General features: G+C 42.0%; 1 protein-coding gene across 13 annotated transcripts in view; it reads left to right on the top strand.

The window, feature by feature from the left end:
• Positions 1-221: 221 nt before the first annotated feature.
• Positions 222-12978, top strand: part of LOC117418401 (transformation/transcription domain-associated protein-like) — a 93044-nt gene continuing 80287 nt past the window's right edge. For 4 of the 13 annotated variants that reach the window (XM_059035516.1, XM_059035514.1, XM_059035513.1 and 1 more), the window contains exons 1-21: positions 222-453; positions 2101-2303; positions 2882-2931; positions 3064-3177; positions 3275-3379; positions 3823-3906; positions 4213-4269; positions 4608-4739; positions 4886-4963; positions 5367-5455; positions 5720-5816; positions 5947-6085; positions 6506-6584; positions 7998-8232; positions 8569-8893; positions 9042-9139; positions 9337-9531; positions 10237-10428; positions 11819-11984; positions 12200-12456; positions 12721-12921. In XM_059035516.1, coding sequence (XP_058891499.1) covers positions 2204-2303; positions 2882-2931; positions 3064-3177; positions 3275-3379; positions 3823-3906; positions 4213-4269; positions 4608-4739; positions 4886-4963; positions 5367-5455; positions 5720-5816; positions 5947-6085; positions 6506-6584; positions 7998-8232; positions 8569-8893; positions 9042-9139; positions 9337-9531; positions 10237-10428; positions 11819-11984; positions 12200-12456; positions 12721-12921 — 2793 coding nt within the window. In that variant the 5' untranslated portion in view covers positions 222-453; positions 2101-2203. The remainder of the gene's footprint in view (positions 454-2100; positions 2304-2881; positions 2932-3063; positions 3178-3274; positions 3380-3822; positions 3907-4212; positions 4270-4607; positions 4740-4885; positions 4964-5366; positions 5456-5719; positions 5817-5946; positions 6086-6505; positions 6585-7997; positions 8233-8568; positions 8894-9041; positions 9140-9336; positions 9532-10236; positions 10429-11818; positions 11985-12199; positions 12457-12720; positions 12922-12978) is intronic. The other 9 variants (XM_059035517.1, XM_059035515.1, XM_059035511.1 and 6 more) reach the window with 5 other exon arrangements.

Raw genomic sequence — 12978 nt, 5'->3', positions numbered from 1 at the left:
CCAAAAATATATCATTTAAAATGCACAGTGCAATATCTGAAAAGCAAAGTACATTCCAATGATTATTTTTTTCTCTAAACAATACCCGAGAATGGGTACCGAACTACAAACCTACGACTTCCCTCAGGAGTTTGTAGGCGGCACAGATTTACGATGCTGTATTACTTAAATTGTCCCTTTGTGATGACGTCAAAGACACACTAAGCCCATCAAAAACGATGGTCTTAAAGCATTTCATAGATCCTTGCAATATTTATTTATTTAAACAGTTTCATATGTTTAGCAAAAGAAAACCAGTTCAGTATTTCGTATGTGTAGATCACAATGCTATATGTTTGCAGATAAAATGTGTTTATAAAGCCTCTCTTTGCGCAGAACTTTTTAACATCGCGCTGTTTCTTTGTGCGCTTGCTCGGAAGTGAGAGGAGGGCTTTTCCTGTAGGAGTTGCTTTGGTAAGTTACATTTTTATCATTACTTTTAAAAATATATATACAAACTGCTTTTGGTGCACGTTAGAATTACCTGATAAATAAGCAGTTATCTAACACAGGGAAGCCTAGGTAATAACATGCATGTAGATCTCAGCGGCGATTGATTATATGAATCACGCCTTGGGCCAGAGCATTCCCTCTGCAGCCGGATTAGTTGAGAATGATTTGTTATTTCTACACGCGCAGGTGGTCGTGGTTGTGATATAGGTTGGGTTTTTAGGTGCATCATTGGCCTCTGGCTCAAGATTTAAAGTAAATTAAATATCAGATTATTGTGATGAGGGAGGGCGGTCTTCATTCCGTGAGGGGCTTGTGCACATCATTGCGCGCTGCGCTGGTTTTGAATGTAGCTGGTTTTGAGTATTGCTTATACAAGGTGACAGAAATTATGATTGTTCATGCCACTCGGATTATTGTGGTACCAGTGCCTGTATGTTTTCTAACTGCGTTCCGAAAAGCCCTTTTTTTTTCTTTTGATAATATATATTTTTTTGTTCAATGCAATACGCACAAGCGCCTGTTTTGCACAGATGCTATATCAACGATTAAGTAACTTCACAGTCGTCTTCTCTCGTATAATGATTGCATTACAATGTTTTATTGATGCATGTTCTCGGTAAACGATGTAAACATGGTCTCAAGCAACTGTTTTATTACAAAAGCCCACCATTTAATGCCACGCCTTCCTTGTAGGAACGAGATCTAATGGTCACTATTTGTCACTGCACAGTAAACCCGTTTGCTCGTGATATTGGGTGCATGGTTTACTTTGATCACGGTGTATCATGTTTAATCACAAATTAAATAACGCAGGCAGGCACATCTAAATATTGGATTTATCTCCCATCAAAATCTGCTACAGTCCGTTTGGACCTGTAACGCGTGCGTTTCGATACTAGACAGTGCTTGTAATGTAATTTAGCATTTCGACTGTTTGCTTGTAAAGTTCTGGTTTCATAATGGTTTGTCAAAAAAAACAAAACTTTATTGACAAATGAAAATGTTACCTCCTAAAGGGATGGAAATAAGCGCCCCATTGCATAGCAGTTTGATCCACTCCTGATTTAACTGAGTTTAATCACACACGTCTGAGCATGTTACCAATACACCGGCTGAGCAAGCACATATTAAAACCTGGAGTGGGTGAAACTGCTGTGTAATATGAATCTTATTTAATTCACTGACTCCTGCTCTGTAGTCATTTTATTTTTATTTGGACCAACTAGTTGCAGCTATGGCCAAAAGTTTTGCATTATCCTATAGAATTAAGTAATTTTGCTTCATAAAGTCGAATGAAACCTGCTGTTACGTTAACATATTGAACTACGGCACCGCTTTGTAGTTTTCCATATATTGAAAAACGGACACAAATTGATTATGTGACATTTCGAAATCTAACATGAAATACTGTTCTACTACTATGGGTTCCGACAGCCTTTTGTGATTTAATTTTGTAGTTTCTTTGATTACATGATGTTAAATAAAATATCTAATCTTACGTTCATATCGATTTTTTTAAAATGATTCCTCAATCCAAAAATTCTAGGTGATGCAAAACTTTTTGGCCATAGCTGTAGTACTTATTAAAAATGTCGCCTTTATTTTCAGGTGAAAAGATGGTTTTGTATGAGATCTCTCTGAACTTGTTCCAGAGAATAACATCGATCCCAGACCTGTAAATACAGTACCCCGTCCCCCCCCCAGCTGAACCATGGCCTTCGTGCCCACACCCAGCCCCACTGTGGTGGACCAGACCACACTGATGAAGAAATACCTGCAGTTTGTGGCAGCACTCACAGACAACAACACAGGTAAGTAAAGCAGGCTTACAGTGTGGAGTAGTGGTTAGGGCTCTGGACTCTTGACCGGAGGGTTGTGGGTTCAATCCCCAGTGGGGGACACTGCTGTTGTACCTTTGAGCAAGGTACTTTACCTAGATTGCTCCAGTAAAAACCCAACTGTATAAATGTGTAATTGTATGTAAAAATAATGTGATATCTGTATAATGTGAAATAATGTATAATGTGATATCTTGTAACAATTGTAAGTCGCCCTGGATAAGGGCGTCTGCTAAGAAATAAATAATAATAATAATAATACAGCAGGGTTAGAGGGAAGCTCACTGTACAGGATTAAGGAAGGCATTGGTGGAACTGTCAATAAGACAGTAAACATATTAGCATGTGTATGTTCAGAATGACATTATATAGATGTGAAAGTACATTGTTCCAGTAAATGAAAATTTGTGTATATATTAGAAACCAACAGGAGCAAAATGATGAGAACACCAGGCTTTAGAGTGTGTGTGTGTGTGAGTGTGAATGAACACATTTTGCTTTGCTCTGCTATGTATACAGGCTTGTGCTAACTGGTCACAATTTCTCTGCAGCTGATGAAACCAAGCTGAAGATGATGCAAGAAGTCAGTGAAAATTTTGAAGTAAGTAAATAAACATCACATAAATATCAATTTTGTTTTATGTACCGCACAGTTGAAATTTTGGTCCATATTTACGTGATTCTTGAAGGACTGTATTACTAATTGTATTTTTTTTTTTTTTTTTTTTGTCAGAATGTAACATCTTCGCCGCAGTATTCCACCTTTCTAGAACACATCATTCCTCGTTTCCTCACCTTCCTGCAGGATGGAGAGGTTCAGTTTCTTCAAGAAAAACCAGCCCAGGTAGTCTGTGTGGCTTCCCTGCTTTAAATTTTGTACACATTTTCAGTACTGGTAGTTTTTTTAAACATACACCTGCTCACAACATGTGTTTTCTTTGCAGCAACTGAGAAAGCTGGTCCTTGAAATCATTCACCGAATTCCAACCAACGAACATCTCCGACCACACACCAAAAACATTCTGTCTCTGATGTTCCGCTTTTTAGAGGTGAGTTCTAGACTTCATTGCTTCTCTGTAATCAACTGCCTGAACTAATTAAACAGTTAAGAATTGTGTTAATAAACTTCTTACCCAATAACTTTAAACACTCAAATCAAAACATATTTTAGATTTTAAGCCATAAGAAACTAAACCGAGAGGGGAAAAAAAGAAAACATTTTGGCTATTGCCTGCATTCACAGGATAATAAACTGTACAGCATCAGGTTGCCAGAAGTTTGAGTGCAGAAAGAGAACCCCTCTTATTCATTAATTGTGATAGTCCTAATTAAAGAATATTAGCAGCATCTTAAGTGCCAGTGAAGTGTAAAATGAATGCAGAACACCAGCATGTGCTTTCTGCAGTTTTAGCTAGCAACCTTGCTATCTGATGTGCTTCTAATGCTGTGAGTGATCAGGATAGGAGAGTAATAATAGATTCTTTCCTTGCAGATCGAGAGTGAGGAGAATGTTCTTATCTGCCTGAGGGTCATCATTGAACTGCACAAACAGTTCAGGCCACAGATCACACAGGAGGTAGGCAACAAACAGGATTGATCTGGTCTCTACACCAAGATTAAGCCTCGGTTTCCTGGAGATACTGGTGTACATTCACCAGTTGCAGGAAAGACAAACCAGTAATAACTTAGCAAGATTAAAACAATACTGTTTAAGAGACTATTTGTCTATCGTGATGGTGGAATGAGTAGCAGGTACTGTCATTTTAATATAACCTTGGACAAAACATAACAAGCGGGTAATGAATCATATAATGAAGCTTTATAATATACATAACCAGTCCAAACCGTTATAAACTAGGTGATTTCATAAATGTTTTCACAGATTCATCACTTCTTGGACTTTGTGAAGCAGATCTACAAGGAGTTGCCCAAAGTGGTGGTAAGTTATGAAAATAAATATGAAAGTTAACTTTTCTATAAATCAGAAGCAAAATGATGAGAACAAGTAGCTTTAGCCCCAGAGTGTGTTAGTGAGTGAGTGAGCGTGTGCTTGTGAGGGAGAGAGTGAACGAGTGCGTGAACACACCTCTGTAATTTGGGTGGTGAAAGTAAAACTGATAAGATCTGATTGCTTCTGGTATTGCTTCTGGTCCATATTAAAGAGGGACTAGATTTTTAGTTATCTTGCTTTTAGAGATCAGAAATCCTTCTGTTACTGTTCAGTTGATGGATTCCTGTTTTTGCGTTACATGTATAGTTTGTATGTTTTTTGTACAGACCCGGTACTTTGAGAACCCGCAGGTTGTCCCTGACAACACAGTGCCATCACCGGAGATGGTGGGCATGATCACGTGCGTCGTGGTGAAGATGAATCCTGAGCGGGAGGACAGCGAGACCCGCACAGTGAGTGTACGTTTTCAGTCACTGTGCCTTTTTACACCACGCTTATCTCCTTCTCTCCCATCTTTACTGCCCTTCGCTCACATGGGAAACTTACTTTCTTTCTTTCTTTCTTTCTTTCTTTCTTTCTTTCTTTCTTTCTTTCTTTCTTGTAGCACACGATCATTCCCAGAGGCTCTCTCTCCCTGAAGGTTCTGGCTGAGCTGCCCATCATCGTGGTGCTGATGTACCAGGTGGGTCTTTGTGTTTATTCAGTCAGGTTTATAAATCCTGATGATCATGCATTGTGAATATGGTATATACCAGTCACAAGTGGCTTTTTATATCAATGTAAAGATGGATTTAAAGTAAAAAATACTAATATAAAAATGTTCTAATCAAGAGAAGCAAAATGATGAGATGAACACGCTTTAGACCCTGAATGTGTTTGAGTGAGAGTGAGTGTGAGTGTAAACTTGTGTGTGTGTGCGGAAGTCTGAATGAACAACACAGTTTTGGGCGGTGAAAGTAGAACTGATAAGATCTGATTGCTTCTGTTATAGCTGTAGCCAAGAGAATTCATTTTTCTGCACAGATACACCTGTAGTGCTGGTCTTTTAATTAACTAATGAATTAATTTATTTTTCTTCTTCCTAGCTGTACAAACTTAATATTCACAACGTGGTTGCAGAGTTTGTGCCTTTGATCATGAACACCATCATGCTTCAAGTGTCTCCTCAGGCAAGGTAAAGGCTTACCACAAGGGGGTGCTGTAGACTGCTGCTATTCCAGCTGGGAAATTGCAATTCTGTTTTTTATTGTACTGAGACGAAATATTACAAATCTATCTGTAATCTTCCAAATTAATTCAGGTGTTCTTACTAAACCGTGGCATGATTTTTGTTAATGGTGTATTCATAAGCTACCAATAATTTACCTTTAAAACCATTTTGAAGGAAATGGTTCCTTTTTTGTTTGTTGAATTAACTATCCAATATTTTACATTTTAGGCAACATAAGCTGTACAACAAAGAACTCTATGCAGATTTCATTGCAGCTCAGATCAAAACCCTTTCCTTCTTGGCCTATATTATCAGAATATATCAGGTAAGAGCACATACTGTAGACACAGATAGTGTAACGTAGCATTGATGTGTGTGTGATCACACTGCTTTTATCTTTATCTGTTCTGCGATTCTTGGTGTTTAAGAAAACTCTTTTATTCCCTTAATTCCAGGAGTTGGTGGCCAACTACTCCCAGCAGATGGTGAAGGGGATGCTGCAGCTGCTGTCAAACTGCCCCTCGGAAACGGCACACCTGCGCAAGGAGCTCCTGATCGCAGCCAAGCACATCCTCACCACTGACCTGCGCAGCCGTACGTATCCCACTCCCCAAACAGGGACGAAGGGTCCCGACTGGAAAAAATCCAATCCCATTGACGTCAGTGAAGCTGTAGAATCTTTGTGTGAAATGCAGCCTTCCCTTGCAGCACCTGATGAGAGAGAGAGAGAGAGAGAGAGAGAGAGAGAGAATGAATGAATGAATGAATGAATGAATGAATGAATGAAGAGACCAAGCTAAGCTTTCTTCCTAATTGGTGTCTGTACTCTGTAGAGTTTAACAGCACGAACTAAACTGCTATGATAAACATTTAACAAGGAGCTCTTCCCCCTGCTTGTTCTAGGTGTTTGGAGTTTTGAAAGTACATCTGGCTAAGATTTAAAAAATCATTGACGTCATGTTTGCTTTAGATGTGGTGATCCTGTACGTAATACAAAGACAATTTGTATTACAGAATTCATTCCATGCATGGATAAGCTGTTTGATGAGTCCATACTAATAGGCTCCGGATACACGGCCCGGGAGACCCTGAGGTAAGGTACTGAAACCTTGTTTGTTCAAAATGTGAAGATGGTGAAAGCAGAAAACTTTTCTTTTTCTCTGTCACTATTGAACTTGAAGGGAGTGGAGGGGGAAAAAAAGGATCCAAAAATGGCAAATAAAATAGGAAAAATTTTATCTGGCCACTTAAATTCATTCTGGCTGGTACACAATTAAGTAGCAATACACGGTTTGTACCAGTTAATACAGGTTTCACTTAGAAGCCAAGTCAAGTAGAATTCTGTTTAGGCTAATCTGTTCTCAAGTGTAATTTCTTTTTTTATGTTGGTTGATAGCAGGTCTTCAAGTTTATCAGGCACTGGGTGGGGGGGGGGTTGGCTTCTCATCACATTTCTTGTCAGGGCGTCGTGTCTGAAAGCTCATCCAGAAACACTGTTCATTACCTGCTCCCTGGGTAGAGGCCTCCTGTCTCCAGCCCTGTCATCCTGACACCTTCCTTGAGGGTAAAATTCATCTGGTTTTATTTTAATTGAATCAGCCCTTAATACTGAGATTGAAAGACCCTTTTCAGAATTCATTTTAAACAGCTCTGCAGCACACATGACCGCACACCCCACAGCCTGGCGTGCTGGCTGTTCAATTAATTAACCCTTAAGGTCCTGTTGGCTGATGCATTGTGTCAGTTTGTTTATTCCTTTTGTGCTGAGAAAACCGAGAGCCGTAATTTCACCACCGCTGTGTAAATTAATGTTAAATGAAAGGCCGCAACCGCTGATTATAAATATAATAAGTTCAAATACAAAACGTCTGTTTCCTCCAAGTATTAAAGTCGTGTTTGACAGTCGCTGAAATTCATGCAAGACTCAAAGTGTGGAATTACATTTCTTTTCCCTAAATTTAGCAGTATATGTATATTTATACACTTCAAGCTGCACTGCCTGATAACAGCAGTCTAATGTGACTTGCCTCGAGTTACCACAAGTTTACGTGGAAACTTTCCATGGCCCACTGTGTGTATGCATATGTAGATATAGGTGTGTGTGTGTGTGTGAAGCTGCAGTTTGGGTTGCCATTACCAGAAAAAGCCCATGTTTTTCTTTGTTAATCTTTTTAAAGGTGTTGGAGAGATTACATTTTGCTTTTAATAAGCATGTTTGAATATGCGCAGATGCACCGTGTCTTAGGCCATGTTTTAAAGCCGTCTTGCAGGAAGGTTGTGAGCGGTGCCGAAGCAGTAATGTTCAATTGTGTTCTGATAACACGGACCTTAAAACTTGTTCCTTTTACAGTGGTGAGACCCTCTCCACGAGCTAGTCAAGAAACTTAAATACACCGCAGTCGCTCCCAATTCTACCAGGCTTATCCGGATCTGTTTCTATCTTGTAAAATTTGTTTAAACTTCTGTACCAAACTGTGTGTGTGTGTGTGTGTGTTCTCTTGGTCAGACCCCTGGCCTACAGCACCCTGGCTGACCTGGTGCACCACGTGCGTCAGAACTTGCCCCTGAACGACCTCTCCCTGGCGGTGCAGCTCTTTGCCAAGAACATAGACGATGAGTCCCTGCCCAGCAGCATCCAGACCATGTCCTGCAAGCTGCTGCTCAACCTGGTGGACTGCATCCGCTCCAAGAGCGAGCAGGAGAACGGCAACGGCCGGGACATCCTCATGAGGATGCTGGAGGTACTGTGAGGCCCAAGCACCAGGGACCTCTCTCTACTTGCGAGTTCAGCCAGCTTTCTTTGTGTCGTACCAAAAGGACCAGCATTGGAAGAGCAGAAATCTAAAGACTAACAGAATAGCAGTGTCTGATATTCCAGGTCTTAGTAAAGGAGATTAGTTAATATTAATTGCCATCCACTTTTAAATGCTTTTTAAATATTGTGTCGATCACCACCTGTTAGTAATTGTGCATGTGATTTTCCTAAACATGTGCCGCTCAGGAGGCAAATGTGGTGATTGCTGTATTGTATGTTAGTTCAAGAAAAGTCTGGCTACTGCCTCTTCTTACTGTTTCAGGTGTTCGTGCTTAAGTTTCACACCATTGCACGCTACCAGCTGGTCACCATCTTTAAGAAGTGCAAGCCGCAGTCCGAGCTGGGTGTGGTGGATGTCGGAGCCCTGCCTGGGGTACCCACCACCCCCACCACTCCTGCCCCTCTGCCCCCGCATGTACCCCCCACACCAGTCACCCCGGCTCCCCCCACCTCTTCCTTCGACAAGCAGGGGGACAAGGAGGACAAGCAGACCTTCCAGGTGTCAGACTGTCGCAGCCTGGTGAAGACCCTGGTGTGTGGAGTCAAGACCATCACCTGGGGCATCACCTCCTGCAAAGCCCCTGGAGGTAATGCATGCGTGCTCCCAGATCAGTCCTCCCTCATTCTGTTTGAGGGATGCTTGGGATGTGTAAAGAAACCCAGATAACTGAGCTTTAAATCATTCACCCGTTAAGGAGAGAATTCTGACCATTTTTCTTGTGTTTTGTTTTTCAGAAGCTCAGTTCATCCCCAACAAACAGCTGCAGCCGAAAGAAACTCAGATCTACATCAAACTTGTCAAATACGCCATGCAGGCCTTGGATATTTACCAGGTAGGTGGTGACATCCTTATTTAATTTTTGAAAAACGTGTGACTAACAACCTTATTCTGTGGTTGTGTGGCAGTGCCTTGCATAGGACAGTTTTTTTTTATTATTGAACAATATTTAATTTGTGTGCATGCCAGGATGGTTGTAAGATATGAAAAAAAGGACTTGATATCAATATTAAAATCTTTTTTTTTTTGCAGGTGCAGATTGCTGGGAACGGGCAGACATACATCCGCGTAGCAAACTGCCAGACGGTGCGGATGAAGGAGGAGAAGGAGGTCCTGGAGCACTTCGCTGGGGTCTTCACCATGATGAACCCCCTCACCTTCAAGGAGATCTTCCAGACTACTGTGCCCTACATGGTTGACAGGATCTCCAAGAACTATGCGCTACAGGTGGCGATGTGTTGTATTTCACTTGCTTTTATGTGTGTTCTACATATGCGAATAACCCCAGACTGAAGTGGCTGATTCCTATGTTTATAATTAAGTATGGCACCCTTAACTTCAACTGAATGAAGCTGACAAAATGATCATTAATGGGAAGCATGTACTGTAACACCAGCTGTCAATCTCGTATGGAGGACTGTACTGAGCTGTGTTGCACACCTCTAATCTTTAACCCTTTGCAGTCCATTTATTAAGTGCGTGTCAGGCACGTCGGGTCCAATTTATTTTCACACGCGCAGTTAATTTTAGACGCATACCAAGTCATTATTTTATTACTATAACATCTCAAAAAAGCTCTGCAAATGTCAGTGATATTCTCTGAGCGCTGATGCAGTATCAGCCAGCTTGTTTCCTTATGGCCGCCGTTATCTGATGCCAGGGGCAAGTATGACTATTCATGAGATACGCCCTTTTTTTTAGGCTTGACTCGGCTCCTGTCGCTCCCACTCAGCCATTGAATGGTTTTCTCGGCTTTTTGTGGAGAAAAAACGACCAGAAACACGTTTTTTGCGTATTTTTGATGATGTGGGACAGGGTCCGACATTGGACCACATAGGGATAATTGCAATTTCGGACCAGGTCCGACATAGGACCGCAAAGGGTTAATGTATGCCGTGGTAACCCTCTTTCTTGTCTCTGCCCCTTTCCCAGATTGTTGCAAACTCCTTCCTGGCGAACCCGTCCACCTCTGCTCTGTTCGCTACGATCCTGGTGGAGTACCTGCTGGAGAGGCTGCCTGAGATGGGCTCCAACGTGGAACTCTCCAACCTCTACCTCAAGCTCTTCAAGCTGGTCTTCGGCTCCGTCTCCCTCTTCGCTGCAGAGAATGAGCAGATGCTCAAGGTGAGGGCAGCCACACTGTCAACTCCTGTTGAATGGGGGTCCAAAACTTCTATAAATCAATGGTACACAACCTGGACCTAAAAAAATAGTTTCAGATCACTTCCAGCCTCCCTCTTCCTGCAAGTAGCTGTACCTGTGTGTGTTTTCATCTACAACAGTCCTCTATGATATAAGATTGAATACCCCCCCCCTCCAAGTTTACTAATAAAGGAGTTGTTTGACTTGACCCTGAACCAGCTCTTCTGTCATTTAGACTGTTAGACCAAAGTGTAATTTCGCTTTCTGATTGTATGCCTGTGAATCCATGCAGAAAACATAACAGATTTTGACTATTTTGTAAGCCAGTTTGTTTTAGTATCTTCAAGTGGCACAGGTTCTTGAGTTCAGCCCACACTGCACTGTTATGACAAGTCTTATTCCTGCAGTGGAATTAGAATTCTAGCAGAATGAATATTAAGTACGTTCTGTCAAATCTGTGACGGGCAATGGCATTTTTCCTCAGGATTGAAGATTTAACCTGTTTTTAAGCGAAGGTCGTTTTTTTAAATAGTATTTTTTATAAAAGCACGTCTTTTCATTTTTCTCAATAGCTTAGTGTTCGAATTCAGGGTTGCATAAATCTAATGGTTGTATCTCCTAATAAAAAGTGTTGATGTAAAGATTCCTTTTATCTGTTACTCTGCGTTTTTAGTGTTTTTTTTCTTCCTTTGTACTGATGCGCTGGCCTTGGGAATACAGATTTTATTTGTATGGTGAAATGCCTGCTTTACGACTGCAGAGCTGTGATGATCAGTTGGGAAGAACCTGCTTTCAAATGAAGCATACTCTTGCCAAGACATTTGTTTATTGTTTGGTTGCCAACCACGATATGCCAAAAAAAGGAAAGTATAGGAAAGATTGCAGATGTAGACCTGAGTTAACCTGTGCACTTTTCCAACAAGACGACAAGAGCAATGTAATGCAAATACCTAGCAAATAAAATAAAAACAAAAAACCGACAAAAATCATTGCCATTGTGACTTCCTAGGACAGGGTGTATATTTAGCTGACTGCAAAAGTTTTACTGGTTAAAGCTGTGCTTTGACTCCCTTTTTTCTCATGCATACTCTTCATGAATATGACCGACGTCAGTCTCATGATAGTTAAGAAAAAGTTGAACTCCAGGGATGGAAATACGACTCCTTGCATAGCAGTTTCATCCTTTCCTGGTTTTACTATGAGTTCAATGAGATGCACCTGAGCTTGTTACCTACACACTGAGGCTAATCAAGCTCTTCTGCATTGTAAACCAAACTGTGACTCTGTTAATATTATCTGTAACCTCTATGTGACTGTTTTAGTGGTCTTGGCAGTCATTGTTTAGGCTGATTTGCGCTTTTCTCGATTGCAGCCTCATTTGCACAAGATTGTGAACAGCTCGATGGAGCTGGCCCAGTCTGCCAAGGAGCCCTACAACTACTTCCTGTTGCTCAGGGCTCTCTTCAGGTCCATTGGGGGCGGGAGCCATGACCTGCTTTACCAGGAGTTCCTGCCGCTGCTGCCAAACTTGTTGCAAGGTAGGCTAAAAAAAAAAGCCATTTCCTTCTGTTTGTGTTTATTCTGAACATCATTATATATATGCATATCGCCGTGCTGTCTGATCAATCCGACGACAATGTAAGTGATCAGCTATGTCTTGTCTAATGTCTACTATGCTTGACTATACAGACAAATCTAAGGCCATCAGCCATTGGGAATGTAACCCGGTGTCTCTGTCCTTGTGCATCTGCAGGTCTGAACATGCTGCAGAGCGGCCTGCACAAGCAGCACATGAAGGACCTGTTTGTGGAGCTGTGCCTAACGGTCCCAGTTCGCCTCAGCTCCCTGCTGCCCTACCTGCCCATGCTGATGGACCCTCTGGTGTCGGCCCTCAACGGCTCCCAGACGCTGGTGAGCCAGGGCCTTCGCACCCTGGAGCTGTGCGTGGACAACCTGCAGCCGGACTTCCTCTACGACCACATCCAGCCCGTCCGTGCCGAGCTCATGCAGGTACGGTGTGGCCCGGGCTCCCTGTCGTTCTGTTCAGGGCCACTAGAGGGCATCTCACACACACAGCGCTCATGCAGTGTTTAGAATTTTTTCTATGTCAAGCAAACACTAATTCATTTGTTAAATGTGTTTTTGTATTGTAATGTTTCAAGTTGTCAGGACCCGTACATATTGCATCCTGTCCCTAGCGTGAGAAGTCATTTTAAAAGCACTGTAGTAGAATACCTCTTGGTATCAATTCAAGCCCTTTTTCTCTTTCACCAGGCTCTGTGGCGCACTCTCCGGAACCCGGCAGACACCATCTCCCATGTGGCGTATCGCGTGCTGGGCAAGTTCGGCGGCAGCAACCGCAAGATGCTGAAGGAGTCTCAGAAGCTGCAGTTCATGGTGACCGAGGTGCCGGGTCCCAGCATAACCACCGAGTTCTCAGACTGCAAGGCCTCCATTCAGCTCCCCATGGAGAAGGTAAGCCTGAGTGGAACCTGCCTTCCTGCCTTCTTACCTTCAGTGAGACGCTGGGAT

The sequence above is a fragment of the Acipenser ruthenus genome, chromosome 13 (genome assembly GCF_902713425.1).
Source record: "Acipenser ruthenus chromosome 13, fAciRut3.2 maternal haplotype, whole genome shotgun sequence".
Classification (NCBI taxonomy): domain Eukaryota; kingdom Metazoa; phylum Chordata; class Actinopteri; order Acipenseriformes; family Acipenseridae; genus Acipenser; species Acipenser ruthenus.
The sequence above is the reverse complement of the archived record's forward strand: the minus strand, read 5'-3'. Positions and strand labels throughout refer to the sequence as shown.